We start from the raw sequence: 23322 nt of genomic DNA on the forward strand, positions 1-23322 counted from the left end.
AAGGCATCTAAAGAGTTCTACTGAAATATATCACAAAAAACAAAAAAAAAACCAACTAAAAATAGATGAATGATCCGCAATGAACCTTGCCCCTTCAAATGGCTGGACTAAATATTTTATTACATAACGGCCAAACTGTTCAAATACCTTTACAAGACAGCAATTAAGTTCTTATAAATATAAACAATGTTTCTTCAAAATTTTCGGAAATATACCCAAAAATTTTTTTTTTAAAAATTGAGGAAAAAGAAAAATGTTGATTGAAGTGTAACAAATGTGATGATTCTCCTACAGTTTGGTAAGAAGGGGAGTTGACTGTTGTTTTATTTTGTTTTTTTTAAAAATGGAAATGGGAATTTTCTAAAAATCTGTCTTGGGCTAATAAATGGCTCAGCACTAAGGTCTTTGCTATGTACCCGACCAAAAGGTACCGAATCCGATCACCCGCCACTGCGCTGTGTGGCCTTGAGCAAGTCACCTCGCCCTGGGTCAATTTGTGGCGCTGCACTGCGGCTGATGCCTGGGTTATGCTAGTCTTCAACCGGAATAGACCCTAGAGACAAATTTCCCCTATGGGATGAATAAAGGGAATTTTATTTTTATTTTTTAATATAAAGGCTGTATCATACAATTACAGATGAAATTGGTAAAGTTGCAGATTGGAAAACAATGTGAAATGATACCTGCCAACCCTGTTTAAGGACTTGGTATGAAGACTTAATAAGATGTGTAAAATAAGAAGTAGCTATTTGAGAAAAAAAAAAAGGAAAAAAAAAGATGATTTTTAATTGAGAAAATTAGAGAGAGAAGGGGGGGGGGGGGGGGGTTATCAAGGAACCACTGATTCTCTCTAAAAGTTTAAAAAAAAAAAAACAAATAGATTCTTGACATTAGTTGCAAGTCATTTTTAAAAATAAATTATCTATTTAATTTGGTAACAAATGTAACAGAGAAAAAATTCTCAGAAGATGATTAACAGAAAAAAAAAAAAAAAAACAAAAACAAAAAAAAACAAAAAAAACAAAACATTGAGAACAAAAAAAAAAAAAGAAAAATTTTTATGACTAAAAAAAGGCAGGTGTGATGTAAAACAAACAAAAAACAAAATGCAACAATTAGATGAACACTCAATGCATATCAATAGATCTATCTGACATATTGGCGATAATTATCATATCTATTATCCGATGATGTTTGTGTGGATGGTGCTGTACTTCCTCCTATGCACCTTGGGACACTTGGTTGGTCAGATAGACAATGACAAGAGAATGATAACCATGATGATGATGACGATGATGATGATGATAATGACGAAGATGATACTATGATCAAAATTGTATTCTCGTCATCTCCAACTCCTATCAGCAAATCTAAGGAAGAAGAAGAGAGAGAAAAAAATGTGTTGATAAACAATAAATAAATTACCCACATGAAAAAAACACAACCTTGATTTTTAAAAAAAAATAATTTTCTTCAAATCTCAAAGTCAAGAAAAGCAACACAGCAACTATCAGAAAAAAAATATCTAAATCACTCAACGCTATGACCTTCTATCTCTAATCTGGCCTTGGTTAATTTTACAAATTAGAAACGCTACTGTTTCAAATCTTACATGAACAGAAGAAAATGTGATGTCAAAATACTGGTTCCAATTTTATTGGAGGAAGTGTAAAACCACTCGTCCACAGGACTGGATACATACCTTGTTTTTGTTTTGTTTTTAAGCGTTTTACACGCTTGCAACACATTAATGTCATATCAGCGCCGGCAAACAGGACGAAAATGGGATAGTAAAATGTTCTAGAATTACAATTAAAGCACAAAAGAAAAGGCAAGGCAAAATGGAATTGGTTCAAAAAGGGAACAGATGTAGATTCCAAGAGCACACCGCCAAAGTACTTAGTTTGAGATCACCTAAAAGTCTCATCCAGACACAAGCACAGGTCCCAACTAAGAGGAATACACTCAAATGTTTACCAATCATATAATATAATATGTAAACTAAACATAATACAATGCATAACAGAGAGATGATTTACAAGGAAAAAAATATCATCTCTCAAAACTATAACTATACATTTGAGTATATCCCTCCCAGCCAAGGAACTCTGGCAAGGATCAGAACAAAACTAAGTAATCTCATTCCAAGACAATGACAGGGAACAATTGGAAAACAGGTATGGGGGGATAGAAGACACATTATGTACCTCCCTGCCCACTATGGGAGGTCAGGATCCCCACCCAGGATACATACCTTGTGTAAATGATCTTCTGGTTAAAAGAGTGATGGCATCTTATTCTCTCATCAATAAAGATCATCCATCCTTGCTCTTTTGACTTTTACTACCCGTAATCCTAAGAATCTGGCTAAACATTCTGCTAGTAAATTAATAATGCCACCTCATCATTCAATATATGTAACCTATTCATTGTTCACTGTTCACTTCGGTTACACACTTCCAATGAGTTTTGAACGGGAAGAGAGGAAGGTGTGACATCATAAGTTCTCTGCCCTATTGTAGTTGAATGATACTATTCACATGCCAATTTTCTGTTAGACTGAGTAAATGGGTATTGTTTTTGTTTTTTTCTTTTTCAATTTGCTCTCCGCTCTCCCTTGAGATGTTGGTACATTATATCCAACTGACAGATGTTATGAGTTTTTTTTTTAACAAAATGCATTGCATCAATATAAAATTTTCATATTTAGCAAAACAAGATTTACAATACATAAAACATTTTTGTTTAAAATGAATTTCAGCGTTGCCAATTCAGGAGACTTAAAAACAAAAAAGAACAAAATACCAAACAATACCATTCTTCAGCCATCCAAAATATCCAAAACAGATGCTGTTTTTGTTTTTAAGGGTTTTACGGCGCTTGTAACACATTGAGGTTACATCAGCACCAGTAAAAAGGAAGAAAATGGGATAGTAAAAAGTTCTAGAATTACAATTAAAGCACCCAAGAAAAAGTAAGACTAAGACATAGGGGAACTGGAAAGAAATAGGGATCAGATGTAGATTCCAAGAGCACACCGCCAATGTAATTAGTTTGAGATCACCTATAAGTCTCATCCGGACACAAGCACAAAATCCAACACAAAGAGAATTACACTCAAATGCTTACATAATACATTCAAAATAACAAATATAATAATATATAACAGAGATGATTTACAAGGAAAAAAATATCATCTCCCAAACCAATAACTATGCATTTGACTGTTTCCCTCCCAGCCAGACTCCGGCCAGGTCCAGGACAAAACCAAGAAATCTCATTCCAAGACAAAGACAGAAAGCATGTTGGAAAACAGATATAAGGGGATAGAAGACACAGTATGTACCCCCCTGCCCACTATGGAAGGTCAGAAACCCCACCCAGTAAAACAACAGATGTTACAATGTGCGCATCTAATGGCATACACACGGTTGCAATCTTTGCAAATAAAATGTCTTGTGATGGTCCAAACTTTCTCCGGAAATGCAATGGTCTTGTCTTCTTTAAGGTGCTCACACGTCCGGCATTTAAGCCTTATGCGTTGTTTTATACTCAATTTGGAACCCCTTAGTTACATATCGAATGCTTCTTTTATGTTTATATTCCAAGATTTATTACTTTTTACAGTCCACAGCTTCGTCTCACTTCAATTCAGGAGGCAAAAATTTTACTGAACTTTTAGGCAAACACATAAACCAACCCCTTTCTGAGTGCTGAACTCCTGTAAAAAGACATTATGTACTTACATTTTTCCATTAAGCAGGGGATTGGAAAATACACTGAGGGTTTATTTATAACATACTGAATTACGTTATAGAAATGTACAAAAGAAATCCAAATGAGAAAAATGGCGGCTGTATCGTAAAAAGAATGTGACGATTTCCCTATGGCTGGTTTCAAGAGGATTGTATACAGTTATATAATTTGAGATGAACTTATGACGAAGAGGGACATTTTTGTTTCTTAAAATCAAAAAAATACAACCTACAACTTACTTTAATCACAAGCATTCCGACTTAAAACTCAAAATTTTCTTTCTGAAGTTCAGACCGACATAACAGCTGATTGTCATAACCAATCACATTTAACCAGTTAATTCCTGCAATCTGGAAAAGCATATTTGTAAAAATTTGGCCAGAAAATCCACCCTTCAAATATCTATCAATTTAAATGACTTAGCAAAGTCCCAGGTTTGAGAGTTTTCGCCAAGACGAAGGCCATTTAAATCACTGATCGATATTTGAAGGACGAGATTTGTTCGATTTTCAATGAGGGAGAACTCGAGAGAGTTAATGGTGACATGTGATCAGAAAACAGTCGGTGATGTAAAACCATACCTTACTTCCAACTGGTATGCATTACGAAGCATTCTGGTATGTGGAGCCTTCCACTGGCTGGGGTCTCTTACTTTCCTTGGCCATCACGTCTCGTAACTGGCACAGCAGGTTCTTGATATTCCGGTGGTCTGGGTTCTTAGAATTCCAAGAGTTCCATATGGATTCCACTTTGTTACTGTCCACCTGATGGATAAAAATACAGCTATGTTGATACGAGGTGAAGAATTCTTAACCTTGTGGCATGACACTCGCCTTCAGACCGGTAGGCATATCCCTGGTTCGTGTCTCACTTTTGGCTGTGCAAAGTTGTTACATTGGAAAAAGGCTCTTTACTCACATCCTCCCACTGGATTAAATAGGGTGTAAAATGAGGGCCTGGCCAGTTATGTACCTAACAGCAGTGCTGCCAACCCTGGCCCATGTCAGTGTGTACAATGGAGAGCCAAAATGAGTAATTTTTGAAAAAATGCGTACAATTCAGAAAAAATCGACAATTAGCACTAAATCTGATAATGGGCAACTAGACCATACTAGCAATGATATAATCAATAGTTGAAAGAATGAATAAGCTTACATTTTATAGATGATAAATAGTATCAACTTCCAGATCCATATATATAATTCTGATGGGTCAAGAAACAGTTAGTTTTTAAGGACACCAAAAAAGTGTATGAATGCTAAAAATGATAATAGAAATTTAATTATGCGTACAATCTTCAGAAAAATGTCTACAATGAAAGAAAATGCGTAAAAATACGCATTTTTTACGTAAGGTTGGCACCACTGTAACAGGCATCATATCTTATCCCACATGGTCAGCCCATTCATTCTAAAAATAATAAAAATGATTTTTTTTTTTTTTTGTTTGTTTGTTTGTTGCTTTAGGTCTCTTCCAACACAATTGAGGTTATATGAGAGACCGCTGAAACAAAAAAACAAGCAATCTAACAAAAATAGTACAAATGTAAATCAAAATCATAACCTAAAGATATAAGCTAAATTATAAATAACCAAGAACAAACAGGCAGAAGATTTACAGAAAAAAAATATCCCCTGTCAAAAATACAATCACAAACCAAAGAAGCAGGATAGGCTAGTAAAGAGAAGAAGAAACGACATCACTATCGGATCGTACACCCATGCGAACATCATAGGTATATGATTCAAGGGTGATGCTCCCATCCAACCACCCGCATTTTTTTTTGTAATTTAAAAGAGCTTTTATATAGTGCAATATCCACTAAAAGTTCTCAAAATGCTTTACAAGGGGTACTTGACCATCAGCAGCATGTAACATGAAGAATGAGACATGACAACACCCTAAGAGACAATGCTGTTAACAGCCAGGTAGTCATTTTACACCTGAGTAGAGTGAGAGAATGTAAGTCAAGGGCCTTTTCCAAGGACTCAACTATAAGCCGGTTAAGCTCAAACTCAGGACCTTACAATCCGAAAGCGATTGTCATACCACAAGGCCACATAGCCACAAACTCAAAAAATATTTTCTGAATAACTTGAGCTAGAGCTTTTACTAATTTCACTTTTACTAACTTGACACAACACCATCTAGTTTCTAAAAGCAGGGTGTCAAGCAAAATTTCAGAGTCAAAATTACAACCTCGAAACAAAATTCACGACCTAGGAACATTTTCTCCTGAAATCATTGGTTTATGTTCAGATTACATTTACCTAAGCATCATCAACTTTCTCTAAAAACCCATTTCCAATAACGTTAATATCATTTTTGTACAAAGTGGTTTGAACGCGTGTGTGTGTATGTGTGTGATTATAAGACAGAGGGAGGAAGTAAATATTATATTGAGAAATACTACTTCTTTCTAAAGAGTCTCTTCGATGATATGGCAGTTTCAACATGTAATATGAAAAGTAGTCAAAGAAGTATTGGTAGTTTTAGTGGTGTTAATAAAGTGGTAGTGGTATTGGGGACTCGTGGGGAGTGATTATAGGTGGTAGTTGTAGTAGCAGTAGTAGTAATAGCACTAGAAGTAGTAGTGGTAGTAGTAGTAGTAGCAGAGCTGCCAACCCCATCTGATTAGAATGTGTACGACGGGACCTCAAAATGAGGGAGATTTCATAAAAATGGGTACAGGACGGAAACTAACCATTGTGAAAATAAGAGGAAGGTATACTTTCATAAAGTCACACCGCACAAGCTCAATTGCAGCAACAATGATGTTCCCAAGACTATAATCAAATCCTTTCAGAATTCTACCTCCCAGCATGAAGATCATAATTGGTCAAAAAATATATGAATATCCACTTGGTCACCAAGGTTTCTCAATAGGCTAGTAATAATATGAATAACAGCTTAACACAAAGAATCCATACATTTAAAATGGGTACAATCTTAGGGGGAAATGCGTACAAGCGTACAATCGCTGAAAATGCATACAATTCCACAATTTTTGCGGTAGGTTGGCAGCTCTGTAGGAGTAGGAGTAGGAGTAGTAGTAGTAGTAGTAGTAGTAGTAGTAGTAGTAGTAGTAGTAGTAGTAGTAGTAGTAGTAGTAGTAGTAGTAGTAGTGTAGTAGTAGTAGTAGTAGTAGTAGTAGTAGTAGTAGTAGTAGTAGTAGTAGTAGTAGTAGTAGTAGTAGTAGTAGTAGTAGTAGTAGTAGTAGTAGTAGTAGTAGTAGTAGTAGTAGTAGTAGTAGTAGTAGTAATAGTAATAGTAATAGTAATAGTAATAGTAATAGTAATAGATAGTATATAGTAATAGTAATAGTAGTAGTAGTAGTTAGTAGTAGTAGTAGTAGTAGTAGTTAGTAGTAGTAGTAGTATAGTTAGTAGTAGTAGTAGAGTAGTAGTAGTAGTAGTTAGTAGTTGTGTAGTAGTAGTAGTAGTAGTAGTAGTAGTAGTAGTAGTAGTAGTAGTTAGTAGTGTAGTAGTAGTAGTAGTAGTAGTAGTAGTAGTAGTAGTAGTAGTAGTAGTAGTAGTAGTAGTAGTAGTAGTAGTAGTAGTAGTAGTAGTAGTAGTAGTAGTAGTAGTAGTAGTAGTATAGTAGTAGTAGTAGTAGTAGTAGTAGTAGTAGTATAGTAGTAGTAGTAGTAGTAGTAGTAGTAGTATAGTAGTAGTAGTAGTAGTAGTAGTAGTAGTAGTAGTAGTAGTAGTAGTAGTAGTAGTAGTAGTTAGTAGTAGTAGTAGTAGTAGTAGTAGTAGTAGTAGTAGTAGTAGTAGTAGTAGTAGTAGTAAGTAGTAGTAGTAGTAGTAGTAGTAGTAGTAGTATAGTAGTAGTAGTAGTAGTAGTAGTAGTAGTATAGTAGTTAGTAGTAGTAGTAGTAGTAGTAGTAGTAGTAGTAGTAGTAGTAGTAAGTTAGTAGTAGTAGTAGTAGTAGTAGTAGTAGTAGTAGTAGTAGTAGTAGTAGTAGTAGTAGTAGTATCCGAACGACCAATAATTTCTACCACCACTACCACGTCATCATCATCCCGACCACCACTACAAACATATATGGCATTGCACTGTCGTGTAAGCTAAAGTCCTTGCACGTTTTTAATATTGATGATTAAAATAGGTTTTAAGCATAACCTCATATTACTTAGGTAAGACCGGAATTCAATTAGTTGTGTTTCTGGTTTAGTCATCCCAATCTGGGCAGACGTGCTTGACATTTGCTTGTCAAAAAAACAAAACAACACTGTGCGACCATTACATGTCTAATATTAAGCATGCCAGCTGAATATATAATAATATGCCCCAGTGTCATAATAAGCTGCTTTATATACACTACCCCCTACTCGACTGAGATGTATATGAGTGCCTGGCCGAGTCCAGTAATAAAAAGGTAACCTAACAGCTAACTTGTAAGGTATGACATGAAAATTTGGTTCAATTTGCCCTGATGAGGGCAATACATGAAGCATGGAGCAACTCATTCCCACAGCATTACCACGACTTTTGTTTCATCATTGCTTGTGTGTGTGTGTGTGTGTGTGTGTCTTTTAACCCTTTATAGGTAGTATATTATATTATTGCTTTTTTCAGGTCACAATCCAATTATATGTACTTGCCTTTCACCCATCAAAAGACCAGTTACAGCTAAAGATTAAAACTGGTGGGACTAGAAGAAAATAAAAATGCTATTCAAAAGGGGTGATCTTGCGTGATGAGTCGAGTAATGGATAATGTCAATGGGCCTTTCTAAAGGAGCAGTTTTTATTTCATCAGCACTGTTGGTAAATATCATAGGTGTAGTACACTGGTAAAACAGATTATATTCATTTTGACCAGAATTTTAGAAGAGAACAAACTTTAGGCTAAATGATACAGTGGAATCTGCATTTAGTCAATACTCTGAATCGTCAACTCCAATATCAGGATTCCACTATATTGATAAACTAAGACTGGAAATGGGTTTTTATAGAAAGTTGATGATGCTTAGGTAAATGTAATATGAACATAAACTAAGATAACTCCCAATACCGTCTAAACATCTCTTCAGCAAGATTAAGGTCATAAATGTCTCGGCATTGGTTGTTTTGATTTATCTGTATTTGAACATGGCAAAAATAAAACGCTCCATTGCATGCCCAAGTGTCACAATATTATTCAGTGATGATAATAGCAATTTGTCAAAAAGGAGGAAAATTTATCAGTCTTCTAATGATCAAACACAAGCAAAAAGTAAAAATAACAGGAACATAGTTTTGTATTATGTAATATATCACTACAACTAGTGTAAATCCATTCTTATCAAAAACCATAAATTAATTTTTGTAAATATTTAATGAATTGTCCTTTCCACATAACGGCCTACATTATAATGGGAGTGATCTATATTCAGGGTTTCGTCCAAATGAGTCATCCATCACATGTTATGTTGCTGTCCAAAGATTGGATATTTCTTAACCAGGGGTGAGAATGACTAGTTACAAAAAAGGAGGCAATTTTTCAGCGCGTAGATGAAGACCCATCCATACGACGATAACCTATAGATTTGAACTTCATTAAAATTTACTGAGATGAAATCCAAAGTAATGTGTCTCGCAGCAATTCCTGACACCACTCGTAGGAATTTCAAAAGGTGAAAGTATAATTACAACAATGTGGTTGTAGTAATGGTGGTGGTAGGGATGATGATGTGGTGGTTGTAGTAGTTGAGGTTCTGGAGATGATAATGTGGGGGTGGTTGTAGTAGTTGTGGTGGAATTGATGTGGTGGTGGTTGTAGGGATGATGATGTGGTGGTGGTTGTAGTTGTATTGGTGGTAGGGATGATGATGTGGTGGTGTTTGTAGTAGTAGTGGTGGTAGAGATGATGATATGATGGTAGTTGTAGTAGTGGTGGTGGTATGGTGCTGCTCGAAGCTCGAAGAAATATATAACAATTTGAAATTGCATGTTAGGTTCAATTCGTCTGCGGTGTTTCATTCATCCTGTTTAGTTGATAAAGAGAAAACCGGAAACATCCATTTTATCTGTTTCCTTATATTAAAATCAAAGCTTACATTCAATTTCACATTGTTATTTAGTGGTGGTAGGGATAACGACGTGGTGATAGTTGTAGTAGGTAGTAATGGTGGTAGGGATTATGATGATGATGTGGTGTTGTAGTACTTGTATTGGTAGAGATGATATGATGTGGTGGTGGTGGTGGTTGTAGTAGTAGTGGTGGTAGTAATGACGACGTGGTGGTAGTTGTAGTAGTGGTGGTCGTAGGGATGATGATGGTGTGGTGGTGGTTTTAGTAGTATTGGTGGTATGGATGACGACATGGTGGTAGTTGTAGTAGTAGTGGTGGTAGTAATGACGACGTGGTGGTAGTTGTAGTAGTGGTGGTGGTAGGGATTACGATGTGGAGGTATTTGTAGTAGTAGCGGAGGTAGGGACGATGACGTGGTGGTAGTTGTAGTAGTAGTGGTGGTAGGGATGATGATGGTGTGGTGGTGGTTTTAGTAGTATTGGTGGTATGGATGGCGACGTGGTGGTAGTTGTAGTAGTAGTGGTGGTAGGGATGATGATGTGGTGGTAGATGTAGTAGTAGTAGTGGTGTTAGGAATGATGTGGTGGTAGTTGTAGTACTAGTGGTGGTATGGATGACGATGTGGTGGTAGATGCAATAGTAGTGGTGGTAGGGATGATGAAATGGCAATTTGTCAAAAAGGGGGGAAATGTATCAGTCCACCGGGCAAACTCAAGTGGAGATGCAAAAATTACATATACAATATGTTAGTTACAAAAACATTATATAATATACTCCTTTTATACATATTTAATGAATTGTCCTTTCCCGAAAATGATTTCAAAGGCCCACAATATTGGTCTTACCGCTGATAAATTATACATTTTTGCCCCAAAGGCTATTTGTTTTTACTTTACAAAGCACACTACAGTACATGCAACCTGGTGGTTATGCAGTTAATAAATAAGACAGAGAAGAGAGAGAGAGAGAGAGAGAGAGAGAGAGAGAGAGAGAGAGAGAGAGAGAGAGAGAGAGAGAGAGAGAGAGTGAGTGTGTGTTATGAATTGATTTTCTATTTTTCTTTTCCAATCCATACCCATCATCTATTCATCCAAGGAAATCACATGCATTTTGTCACTTTTGACATATGGTGCCACCCTGGCTGACGCCATTAAAAAATGCGAATGTCACCAAAATTTATGCAATGAGCACAGGTGTCACAATTTGACACAAGACATGATATTTTCATCGATCTACTGTAGAGCCACTTGAGTGCTTTTCATAGAAAAATGTTTGACACTGCAAAAACAGCGGAACATTTCAAAGAAAATCCCAAAATCTCGAAATTCTGCGGATTTTGATGTATTGGTTATGGTGATTCTTTTATTAAAAGGCGGAATTGTGATGATGATGGGCGGAGATATATCACCAATTAGGCGGAAATCCGCCCTTAGGCAGAAGATTCTCAGCCCTGTTAACAAATGTAAACGCGCTGCTTTGTTTATGAAAGTTGTAAACATATCCATGAGTCAAGCTGAACAAAATGACCAATCGTGACCAAGCTGTGAATACTTTTCACTATGTAGGTCGCTTTGAGCACAATTTGCAATGTGACCAATGACCTCGAGCACATGGAAAGTTAATATTGATCATCCCCATTCAAATCGCTCTCTGCATCAAGAAATTAAGATAAACTTTTGACCAAAATAAAAGGCCAGAAAGTACTGATTTATTTTGATTTTTACTTTATAAAGCAGGCTACCGAAAATAGTGGTTATGCAATTTATAAAACAACCCAAGAATCCCTCAAATTTCAATCCCTAGCCCAAAGGAACAAAAAAAGAGTAAACTAAACCAGATAGAGAGAGAGAGAGAGAGAGAGATAGAGAGAGAGATAGAGATAGAGAGAGAGAGAGAGTTTGGCACCTACAACAGAGAAGAACAAAATCTAGACCCATTTTGTCCCCCCTTTCCCATTCAATCATCAACTAATCAAAGAAAAACCACTGGCCTTCTTTGTCAATTGTGACATCTGGCACCATTCTGTCCAGCCCGACGTCATAAAAATGGGATTGTCACAAAATTTCACGAGACTGAGCACAGTGTCAAAACATGACATAAGACATAATGGTAATATTGTGGTTTTGAGGAAAACATTTGACATGGCAAATTCAATGGAAGTTGTCTGAGAAATTCTCAGAATCCCGGAATTCCACAGAAGATAGTCATCACTGATTATTTTGTAAACAATTTTATCGACCCAGGCCCACAGTTCAATATGCCCAAATGTCACATTAACATGTAAACAACGTTATTGCTGTTTGTTGCTTTAGGTCTCTTCCAACACAATTGAGGTTATATGAGAGACAGCTGAAACAAAAAAACAAGCAATCTAACAAAAATAGTACAAATGTAAATCAAAATCATAACCTAAAGATATCATCAGCTAAATTATAAATAACCAAGAACAAACAGGCAGAAGATTTACAGAAAAAAAAAATCCCCTGTCAAAAATACAATCACAAACCAAAGAAGCAGGATAGGCTAGTAAAGAGAAGAAGAAACGACATCACTATCGGATCGTACACCCATGCGAACATCATAGGTATATGATTCAAGGGTGATGCTCCCATCCAACCACCCGCTAAACAACGTTATTGCCCAGCCTACCATTAAATAAGAAATCTTAACGAAATTCAGTGGTAACAGATTGAAAGTGTTCCATATGACATTATGTCGATTATTTGGTGTGTCATTGAACTTTAACAAATGTACACACATATTGGATCATTGGTCTGTATCACATTTATCTATTCAGAAAAATAAAAATTTTTTTAAAAACCCACTCGCTCCACGAAACAATGGCTGTAACCATCACCACCACCACGTTTAACATCAGCTCCACTACCACCACCAACAGCAACACTTAACATGTAGGACAAGGCATGATGCCTGTAAGGTGATGTTACAATTTATTTTCAACAATACTCTTGTAAACGGTCAGCCACTCATTTCACACCCGAGTATGAGAGAGAATGTGAGCCTTTACCCAGGACCTTCCAGGCCAAAGGCAAGTGTCTTACCACAAGACCACAGGAGCACATACACACAGACACACTCGTGTACTTACTGTTCCATCATCCAATACCCAAGTGATATTGATCTCGGTGATGAATCGGATGGTGGGAGGAATCTTGGGATAATTCTCACCGCATGTTATAAGCAAGTTGTATATTCTGCCTTCATACGTCGTCTAGGAAAGAAAGCAAGAAGAGATGATGATGATAATGACCTGTCAACATTGTAACATGTCAGAATGAACCTGATAAATTGAGAGAATTGACCATAAAGTCAAAAGGATCAGACCATGAATGTTTCAAATTTTCTCAGTTGAAGAATTAAAAATCTATCTTCTCACCGGTGACAACATTCATATCTACTCACACTTTCCATAAGCTGAGCTTAAAATCCAATGTCACATCCCCAGTTCAATAATAATAATAATAATAATAATAATAATAATAATAATAATAATAATAATAATAATAATAATAATATCTTTATTGTCCATGAAGGCAATTTTTCATTTGGTTATACAGCATAGACATACATAATATTGCGAAACTAGACACAGACGCGCAGTCACACACAGACATGCATAAAAATATACATCCACACCCGAATAAGGCTTTGTGTAACAAATCTAAACGTCATAACACCATGATGGCAAACATTAATGTATATGTGTATGTGTATATATATATATATATATATATATATATATATATATATATATATATATATATATATATATATATATATATATATATATATATATATATATATATATATTCCCCCTGTACTCTACAAATAGTACTACAACCAACAAGACTTAATTTAAAATACCAAGTAATAGAGTAGAAAAGCGCCAGAAGACAATAAAAATTTAAAACGTTGTGACGATGGAGATACAGGGTTGCCAATTCAAGAGACAAAAATTTACTGAACTTTTACGTAAACACATAGACTGACCCCTTTCTCAGTGCTGAACTCCAGTAAAAAGACATTATGTATTTACTTATTTTTTTCCATTTAGCAGGTGATTGGAAAATATACTGCGAGTTTGAAACATACTGAATTATGTAAATATAAGAAAAATTGGAAACTTTGAAACATGGGGATATCCCCATCGCTGCAACGTTTTTATTCTCTATTGTCTTCTGGCACTGTTTTACTCACCTCATTTCTTATCATATATATAGCTGCCTGCCCCACTCACGTTTCTGAACTAAGACTTACTTTGCTCGGTCCGATGATCACTCCTTGCCAGAATGTCAGAGATTGGTCAGCATCATTGACGAGACCCCAGCTAATATTGCCATCTCCACAACCTCTTTGAGCTTCCTCAAACTCTTCCAAGAGCTTGAAATTTCGAGGTACTTCTGTGAACGCGATGATGAGAAAGGAAAATAAAATCGAATGAGATGTAAAAATTTAACACAACTGCAATGTTTGGCTGGGCACATTTAAACAGCTAGCATATCTTTAAAAATCAAAAAAATCTTGGTTTTATATATTCCAATATTATCCACATCATGTGCTCAAAATGCTTTACAAGGGTTTCAAGACAAGGGAACACTAAACATATAGAATGAGACATCATGCCTTGTATTGTACCGGTGTTCTGTATTTGTTGATCATTTATATTTTTTTATATGCAACTCTGCATGTGGAATTTCGTATCCGTCTTTGTGTCACATTCTAATTCTAATGTTTTAGCAGATATTGCCTATTTGGAATTTTATACACGGAAATTAATAATATTTTGACATTTTTATGACAGATTCTACAAATTCTAAAAAAAGCATTCTAAAGGTCGGCCTATTTATCTCTTGTTCTTTTAATTAAAGCACAATTCACTGTGCTCCTCACGGTGACTTTCACTGTGCATATCATCAATTTATATGGGATGGTTTGTTATTTTCAAGTATTTTTCTTTCTCGCTTTGTCTGGTACTGTTTCATTTTCAACTATCAACAAGTGGTCTAAACCCTTGTAAAGCGCTTAAAGCACGTTTAGTGGATATTGCGCTATATAAAAAAGCTCAATTTTTAAACCCACTTTATTTGACGTAAAAGACAAAACAATCATTGATCAATTGAGAAGTCCGTATAGAAATTAAAAAGAGTTAAAACTCTTCAAAAGAAACAAAAGTCAAGTAAGTGTGACTGGAATAAATGAAAAGCTTTTCTAACAACATAACACGATGTCCAATTAAAATAAGGACGAAACTAAATAATTTAAAAAGTACATATTCTGATAGTGTGAGACAGTCAACAGTCGAAAGTAGGGATTATATGAGCTAAGTCAGTGTGATATATGGGCAAAACAGAATTTCTTTTTAACTCTCTATTTCTTTTTCAGTTCTATCTTCTGCCTATTGCCCACATTGTGTCGTCCTTTCCTCTGTATGGGCACGCACTTTGGAGTTTGAGTACGAATAGCCATGGGAGACTATTCAGACTCGAGTCCGAATTACCACTTCATTACCAAAGTACCTATGTGATCAAGAAGTTACTTGACTTGAAAAAAAAAACAGAGAAGAAAAATATCTCTACTGCAGAATTCAGCATGTATTGGTGAATCCTAAATGTGCAACAGGAAATCATCTTATCCATTCTCGATCGATAAAGGTGTCTATGGAATTGATCTGATGTAAAACTGTAAAAATATAGGTAATACCTAGTAAGGGAGTCTACTACGTACACGGTAACCAGGCACCTAGCCTCAGGATCTACGTACACGGTAGCTCAGGTAACTGGTTTGCCGCTACAATACAAGCAATGGATGGACCTCACTCTGTATGTGTGTGTGTTATTCTTTAAAATCAAACAATACAATTTAACGCATTGAAGGCGAGATTCAAGATTACCGTGTACGTAGATCCTGACGCTAGGTGCCCAGTTAGTAATGAAAATAATGATACCAAAATTTTTTCCTCGACCACACACACATTGTGCCAAACTGTAAACAAACAGTGATGATGATAGGTGCTTCAATGCTCCAACTTCAGTGCTGCCTGCTTACCACCAGCTTAAAACGGAATACTTTATTTAAATAAATAAAAAACATAGACTATTCAAGTAACATGATAAAACGTTTCCCTACCAGTTTTGTAGATTTCATTATCATTGATGTCAGTGTTGCTCTTGTTGTACCTACTGTATGTCACTGACACTGACACTGTCTCATAACAACTGCCTACCGCCCTCACTCACCAACAAAGTTTACAAACCTCACAGCCACAGGTGTCAGGGACGTGTTTACATTTCTCTCCTGATTCAATCTTCTTGATCTAAATTCTAGAAATATTTAGGCAGTGACAATAGTACTCAATATTATTATTCAATATTGATATTGAATCTTCTCGCTCCCCTCACCAGAAACACAAAACTTGAATGAAATATCGGACATCAAAACTTGTTCATTTTCGAATTGGATTTATGTAATTTCTGCCTTCGAGAGGATTCCGGCTTGTGTGTGTACTTGAGATATCTAGTTGAGATTAGTTAGATACTTATCAGATTGGAGTGAACAACAAGATACAGTGATACAGTACAGCTAAGACTTAGATAGATCTGGTCATTTAACAAGTAAGAAGATGAGCTTAAACAGCAGTAGTAGGAAAGGTAGATCTGGCAGTGCCAGTACTAGTAGTGGCAGTAGTAGGAAAGAAAGCCCTGCACCGATGGGTACAAATAAGGCAAAAGCAAAAGCTGAGACTGAGACTTGCGGAAAATGTGAATATGTATGCAAAGAGATTGAGAAATGCTTACAGTGCGAGCTCTGTGACCAGTGGTTTCATACTTTGTGTGAAAAGATAGATGATGACACCTATCAACTGTTGAAGAAAGACTCAGAAAAAGAATGTCCGCTGCTGCATTACTACTGCTCTAAGTCCTGCAACAAAGTGGCCTCAAAGTTCTTGGGCAATTTCATGCAGCTTGAAAAGGAAGTAGATAAACTCAGGAAAAAAGTAGAAGACGTAGATAAAAGTGTGAATATCATTCAAAAAGGTGAATTCACAGAGGAGATGATAGAAATAGTGAAATCAACAGCAAAGGATGAGATAGAGGCCTACCCTATGTCTGAGGCGAGTGAGATTAAGGAGAGACTCAAGAGAAGTACAGAAGAAAAGTCAGATAGAGTAAGACAAGATATAAATGAAATGAGGAAAATCAATGAAACTGAGGAGAAGAAGCAGGCAATGGTGAAAAAGAACCTGGAACTAGAAGAGGAGAGAAATGAAAGGGCTAAGAGAGTGAAAAATGTAATTATGGCATACCAGAAGCTAAAGATGGCGACAACAAGGAAGATATAAGAAAAGCCCAAATGGTACTCAAAGAGTTGCAGGTTCATGGAAACAAAGACAGCCTCAACCCTATAGAGCAAGTGATCAGATTGGGCAGAAGAGAAGATAGACCAAGACCCATGAAAATAAGTCTGATGTCAACGGATCAGCGTAACACTGCTCTTAGGAACAGCAAACAGTTGAAAGACCATAAACGGGAATGCTTACAAAAGGTGTATATTGGAGCAGACCAAACAATTATGCAAAGAGAGCAGGCCAAGGAGTTAAGAGAGGAGCTGAAGAGAAGACGAGAAGCAGGGGAAGATGTAGTCATATATAAGAAAAGGGTCATTTTCAGGGAGAAGTTTAGTGAACAAATAAGAAAGAGAGACAGCGATGTTGGAGGAAATGACTGGGATTGGGATGAGGAATGACTATATTGGAAACGTGTCAGTCCAATTGCCCAAAATGTTTCTGAGCAAGGACTCGAAGACAACAAGAAAATTCAAAAAAGAGAAGTACCAGTAAATGATAAGGAGGGGCAGCACGTGAATATGAAAAATACCCTGAAGTTCATGTACACGAACGCAGACAGTGTGATAAGAGAGAGGAGCTAAAGGCTATGGCAGAAGAAGAAGATCCAGATGTAATAGCAATAACAGAAGCTAAGCCAAAGAATGCAACAACACACCCAACCATAGCAGAGTTAGGTATTGAGGGATACACTATAATAGCTAGCAGAGATTTTGAAACTTCCGGGAGAGGAGTATACTTATTGGTGAGAGAGAACCTCAAGGTTAACCCCATAGAGGAACTCACAGATCACGACTTTAGGGAGAGCGCTTGGTGCTCGATTGGAGTAACTGGACAAAGTCAGATACTAGTAGGAGTGATTTATCGGAGCCCAAATAGCACAGGAGAAAATAATGAGAGAATGTTGGAGATGATAAGGAGAGCATCACAAAAAAAGCATTCAGAGATAATTATTATGGGAGACTTCAACATGCCGGAACTGGAGTGGAAAGGGATGGACGAACCAAAAGAGGGAAGCCTGGAGGAAAGTTTCATAGAAACCATTGAAGATTGCTACCTACAACAGATAATAAAAGAACCCATGAGACAGAGAAAAAACCAAAAGCCCAACGTATTGGACTTGATATTGATGGAGGAAGAAAATGACATAATCGACCTAAGACTGAGCCACCCACTGGGAAAAAGCGACCATGCGACCATATTCCTAAAACTGAGGGCGACATCAGAGACTGTAGATGAAAAACTGACACTCAGATATAGGAAGGCTGATCTAGAGAGTATGAAAGAGGAACTGGGGCATATCAAATGGGAGGAAATACTAATCGAGGACACCGTAGGAAACAACTGGAGTAGATTTACCAGAGTACTTAACCAATGCTTCGAGAAAAACATCCCGAAAAGCAGAGGGAACTGGGTTGGGAGAAGAAATCAACCTTGGATGACGCAGGAAGTGAGAGAGGCATTACGGAAGAAGAAGGCAGTAAATAGAAGATACTCTAGAAGCAAAAAGGAAGAGGATTGGGACAAATACAAAAGAGTGAGAAACGCAACTACTAAAATAGTCCGACAAGCGCATCAAAAGTATGAGAACAAGATAGCAGAGGAAACGAAAGAAAATCCTAAAGTATTCTGGAGTTATGTAAACAGTAAAATGAAGACAAGACAGGGAACCTGTGACATAAAAAAAGAAGATGGCACTTGGGCATCTGAAGATGAAGACAAGGCAGATGTGCTAAATCTCTTCTTTGCAAGTGTCTTTACAGTGGAGAACCAGAAAAACTTGCCAGATATTGCTAAAAGAAGTAATATAGATACTACACAATGGCCGATTACTGAAGAGAGAGTAATGAAGAGACTACAAAACCTAAAGGAGAGTAAATCACCTGGACCTGACAAACTTCATCCTTACATCCTAAAAAACTTAGCAGAGCAGCTAGTAGAACCCCTAACCAAGATATTTAACCAGTCGATGAAAGAAGGAAGACTACCAAGGGAATGGAAAGAAGCTAACGTCACAGCCATATTCAAGAAGGGAGACAGAAAAAATCCAGAAAACTACAGACCAGTGAGCCTGACATCTGTCGTCTGCAAGCTCATGGAACAGCTGATTAGAGAAGAAATGGTTGATCATATGACCAAGAACAAACTATTCAGCAAAGATCAACATGGTTTCATGGCGGGAAGGTCTACAGTAACAAACCTACTTGAAACAATGGATGACTGGACGAGAGACCTGGAATTAGGCAACAATTTAGATGTCATATACCTCGACTTCAGAAAGGCATTTGACAAAGTTCCACACTGGCGCCTAATCAGGAAATTGGAACAGTATCAAATTAATGATCAGACAGTCAAATGGGTCCGAGATTTCCTCAAAGATAGAAGACAAAAAGTGATAGTGAATGGAACAGCATCAACAGAGAGACTGGTAACAAGTGGAGTTCCACAAGGAAGTGTACTGGGACCAGTTCTCTTCCTGATTTATATCAATGACTTGCCAGACAATCTATCATCTAAATGTAAAATCTTTGCCGATGATACTAAGCTCTATGGAGTAGCTAATACAGAAGAAGAAAGAAACACCTTACAACAAGATTTGAAAAAGCTTGAAGAATGGTCCGAAATATGGCAGATGGAGTTCAATGTAGATAAATGTGCAGTTCTTCACCTAGGAAAAAACAACAGAGAAGCAAACTATATAATGAAAGAAAAACCCCTGCAGAAATCCAATGGGGAAAAAGACCTAGGAGTATTTATTGATAGGAAGCTAAACTTCAAGAAGCAAATTAAAGATGTTCAATCTAAGGCTAGTAAAACACTCGGAATAGTGAAAAGAAATTTCAAGAATCTGAAAACAAAACACATGACTACCATCTACAAGACTATGGTTAGATCAAAGCTGGAATATGCTAACTGCATATGGTATCCGAAGTTTGAGGGAGACAAAGACTGTTTGGAAAGAGTGCAAAGGAGAGCAACAAAACTTATCACACACCTGAAAGACAAAACATACTGTGAGAGATTGAAAGAATTAAATCTCCCGACCTTAGATTACAGGAGAAGAAGGGGAGATATGATCCAAACATATAAAATAGTAAAGGGAATAGACAGGGTAGAGGCAGGATTCCTTAAACCAAACAAGAACATTCAGACACGAGGAAACAGCAAGAAACTGAAAAAAGAACGTTTTAAAACAAATGAAAGAAGGAACTTTTTTTCATCTAGAATTGTAAATAACTGGAATAAACTACAAGAAACCACAGTATCAGCAAAAAATTTGAATAAATTCAAAGCAGAGTTGGAGATAAGCAACACCCTAGGAAACAAGTTCAATTATAAAAATTGGTCCAATCATTAATAGATGAGGAGCGAAGGAGACTACACCAAGTCTAAAAGCTCTATACAGAGGTATCCAGGTATCCAGATAAAATATCTGCGATATTCCTCCTTTATAACGAAGTTTTATGCATCATTAATTAAACCCCCCTAACTAAAACTTTAAGTAAGTAAAACCGAACAGCAATTTCCAGTCACAACTTTCTTATGGGCGAGTTGGGTCACAATTTGACTCCCACGGCTGCTGCTCACTAAACTACCTAAAGTTACAGTGTACGTAGACACTCCGATCTAGTAATAGTATTAATATGTGGGTGTTGACAATCAGCAATGATAACTTTCTTTTAGTTATTATTCAAGTGTTTATTAGAATTAGATTATAAGACGTGTAAAAGTTTTCTAAAATAGTTGTCTTATAATAAAGTTACAGCCTTTTTCATTATTCACAGATATGGCCGGAAGTGAAATAAATAGAGGATTACTGGTTAATCAATCAGTCACAGCCACAGTCATAGTGCAATATTGACATTCCTCTTCCTCCCTCTTGACTATGACATGACCTTTCCCTTCTCTTATCAAGCTTGATTCCTGGAGGTGTGTATGTATAAATGAAACCCGAGGCAAAGGCTGTGCTACTAAGGTTACGACGACACCGACAACGTGAAATGTGTGGTGATGAGATTGAATATGAGATCATGAATCATATAATTTGGGTTGTGGACGTGATCAGTGATCATTCACATGATTCCTTTTCTTGGTTGTGAACCATTGGGCTGTTCATCATTGAACATTAGAAAGAAAGTCATCTCTTCGTAGGTAGTTTTATATCGAAAACTATTACAGTAAAGGGGGTAAAATTGAAATTGCAACAAACGAATCAATGAATCAGAGAAGTTCAGGAACAGAAAGAGAGAAGGGTCACGAAAATGGATGAGACCTTTCTTGAACATTCCATCACAAAAACGTCTCAAATTTGTTTATACAACTCTTTAAAGCGCATACTATGTTATAAATCAAGAGCCGGGCATAATTCTGTAAATAATAAAGTGGAAATCAAATATAAAGGTTAAAATTAAGGTAAATAAAGTCGATATTTCATTCTTACCGATAGTACTGTGTTGTACACACGCCATCTTGGATCGGTTCATCTGGCAACTAAATGTGGAAAAAAATGAATGAATGACAGACGAAATTTGACATATTTGCCAGATATCAAACCTATAATAGTCTAAACAACAAGTTTAGAATTTTATTTTGAATAATAAAAATAAATAAATGACAACTTTTCACATAAAATCATTTAGAACTTGTCAATAAATTATTCTAACCCTAATATGAAGTTAATTTGCTTTAGGCATCAACAAGATAATAAACCTGTCTGACGGCTGGATTTGACCTTTAGTGCATTATTAATAAATTCAAATTGGTGAAGATGATGATGATGATGATGATGATGATGATGATGATGATGATGATGATGATGTTAGTGGTTGTGGTGGTGGTGGTGTGTTGGTGGTATTCGTGGTTGCACAGGCGGCGGCTATGTGCAAGGTGCCTCTGAATTTTTCAAATCAAACAATGTTGAGAGTGGTCAGTTACGAGATGGGGGACAAAATTCTACCTCAGGAATCGCCTCTTTACACACTTTACCCCATTCTACTCAGGTGGGAATTAGTACTTGGTTGTAAGCAGTGGCGAATATTGTCGTAAAAGAGGGTCACATAAGAAGCGAATTCATACCGTATAAAAAAAGATACGCTCGATGTATAAATGATGCAGTGTGAAGCGTATTGAGCATGATTAACCCTTTCCTTACCACCCATAGGAAAATCGTCACATTCGTTACGATGCAGCCAACATTTTTCTCATTCTGATTTCTTTTGTAACTCATAATATTTCAACAATTTTTTTTGCTATAATTAAATTATATTAAAACTGTGTTGAAGAGCTTGTTTAGCAGAACAAAATATGTATAGCAAGAATTAACAGATTTTGTGTTTGAGTGAAATAAATCTATTTTTGTATAGATAGTATGCGCTTGGCTAAGAAGCTCATAACATTGCCATCCGGAAGTAAAAAGGACCAACACGCAAAACTGTGTGTAACCTTGAACGTTTATAGTCAGGTTAATACAGTTTAGTGAGAACTACTCATAAACGCGGATGGCAAAAAGCAATAACAAAGACCTAAGTGACGTCATCTTCGAACTATCTATAGGTTGTTTGTGAAGTTTTGGGAAAATCCGGAAAATGGCCGGTAAGGAGAGAGTTAAAGGGTGGACATGTTCTCATTAAAGGTGCTAAATTGGGCAGCAAGCACTCGTGTCAGCTTAAGATCTTAAAAAGTGTGAATGAACAGTATCTACCAAACAAAGCAAGAAAGAAAAATACACAAAACTGTGTTTATCCATGAACGTTTATAGTCAGGTTAATACAGTTCAGTGAGCATTACTCATAAACGCGGATGGCAAAAATCAATAACAAAGACCTGAGTGACGTCATCTTCGAACTATCTATAAATATAATGGAGTCGACGCCACTCGGGCCTTTGTTATTGTTTTTTTTATTTTTTTTGTTTGTTTTTTTTTTTTTTCAGTCGCGTTTGTGAGTAATTCTCATTAAACTGAATTAACCAGACTAAAAACGTGTAAGGTTACACATAGTTTTGTGTGTTGATCCGCAATACTTCCGGGCGGCCATGTTGTGAGTTTCTTAGCCAAGCGCATTCTATCTACAATATTCAGATTTGTTGCCGTCCAAAGATTGGATATTTCTTAATAAATGTAAACACGTTGTTTGTTTATGAAGGTTGTAAACATACCCATGTGTGAAGCTGAATAAAATCACTAT

The 23322-nt window shown here is 36.5% G+C and overlaps 1 protein-coding gene across 1 annotated transcript; it reads right to left on the reverse strand.

Moving 5' to 3' along the window:
* Nucleotides 1-591: 591 nt before the first annotated feature.
* On the reverse strand, nucleotides 592-21627 carry LOC144976419 (ubiquitin-conjugating enzyme E2 variant 2-like). The gene is made up of 5 exons (XM_078920708.1): nucleotides 21579-21627; nucleotides 14053-14195; nucleotides 12884-13006; nucleotides 4338-4520; nucleotides 592-1370 (listed from the first exon to the last, which is right to left on the reverse strand). The coding sequence occupies exons 1-4, from the start codon at nucleotides 21619-21621 to the stop codon at nucleotides 4359-4361; spliced, it is 471 nt and encodes a 156-aa protein (XP_078776834.1). The 5' UTR covers nucleotides 21622-21627; the 3' UTR covers nucleotides 592-1370; nucleotides 4338-4358.
* Nucleotides 21628-23322: the final 1695 nt, after the last annotated feature.

Source organism: Berghia stephanieae, chromosome 7 (assembly GCF_034508935.2).
Source record: "Berghia stephanieae isolate SIO BIC M18660-M18661 chromosome 7, UCSD_Bste_1.3, whole genome shotgun sequence".
Taxonomy (NCBI): domain Eukaryota; kingdom Metazoa; phylum Mollusca; class Gastropoda; order Nudibranchia; family Aeolidiidae; genus Berghia; species Berghia stephanieae.

Bases quoted from the DNA above. Each gene is read 5' to 3' on its own strand.
- LOC144976419 (XM_078920708.1), bottom strand. From the start codon at position 21,621: ATGAACCGATCCAAGATGGCGTGTGTACAACACAGTACTATCG. The intron at 14,196-21,578 runs GTAAGAATGAAA...TCGCGTTCACAG, and splicing joins TGTACAACACAGTACTATCG to AAGTACCTCGAAATTTCAAG. The intron at 4,521-12,883 runs GTAAGTACACGA...TTTATCCATCAG, and splicing joins GGGTATTGGATGATGGAACA to GTGGACAGTAACAAAGTGGA.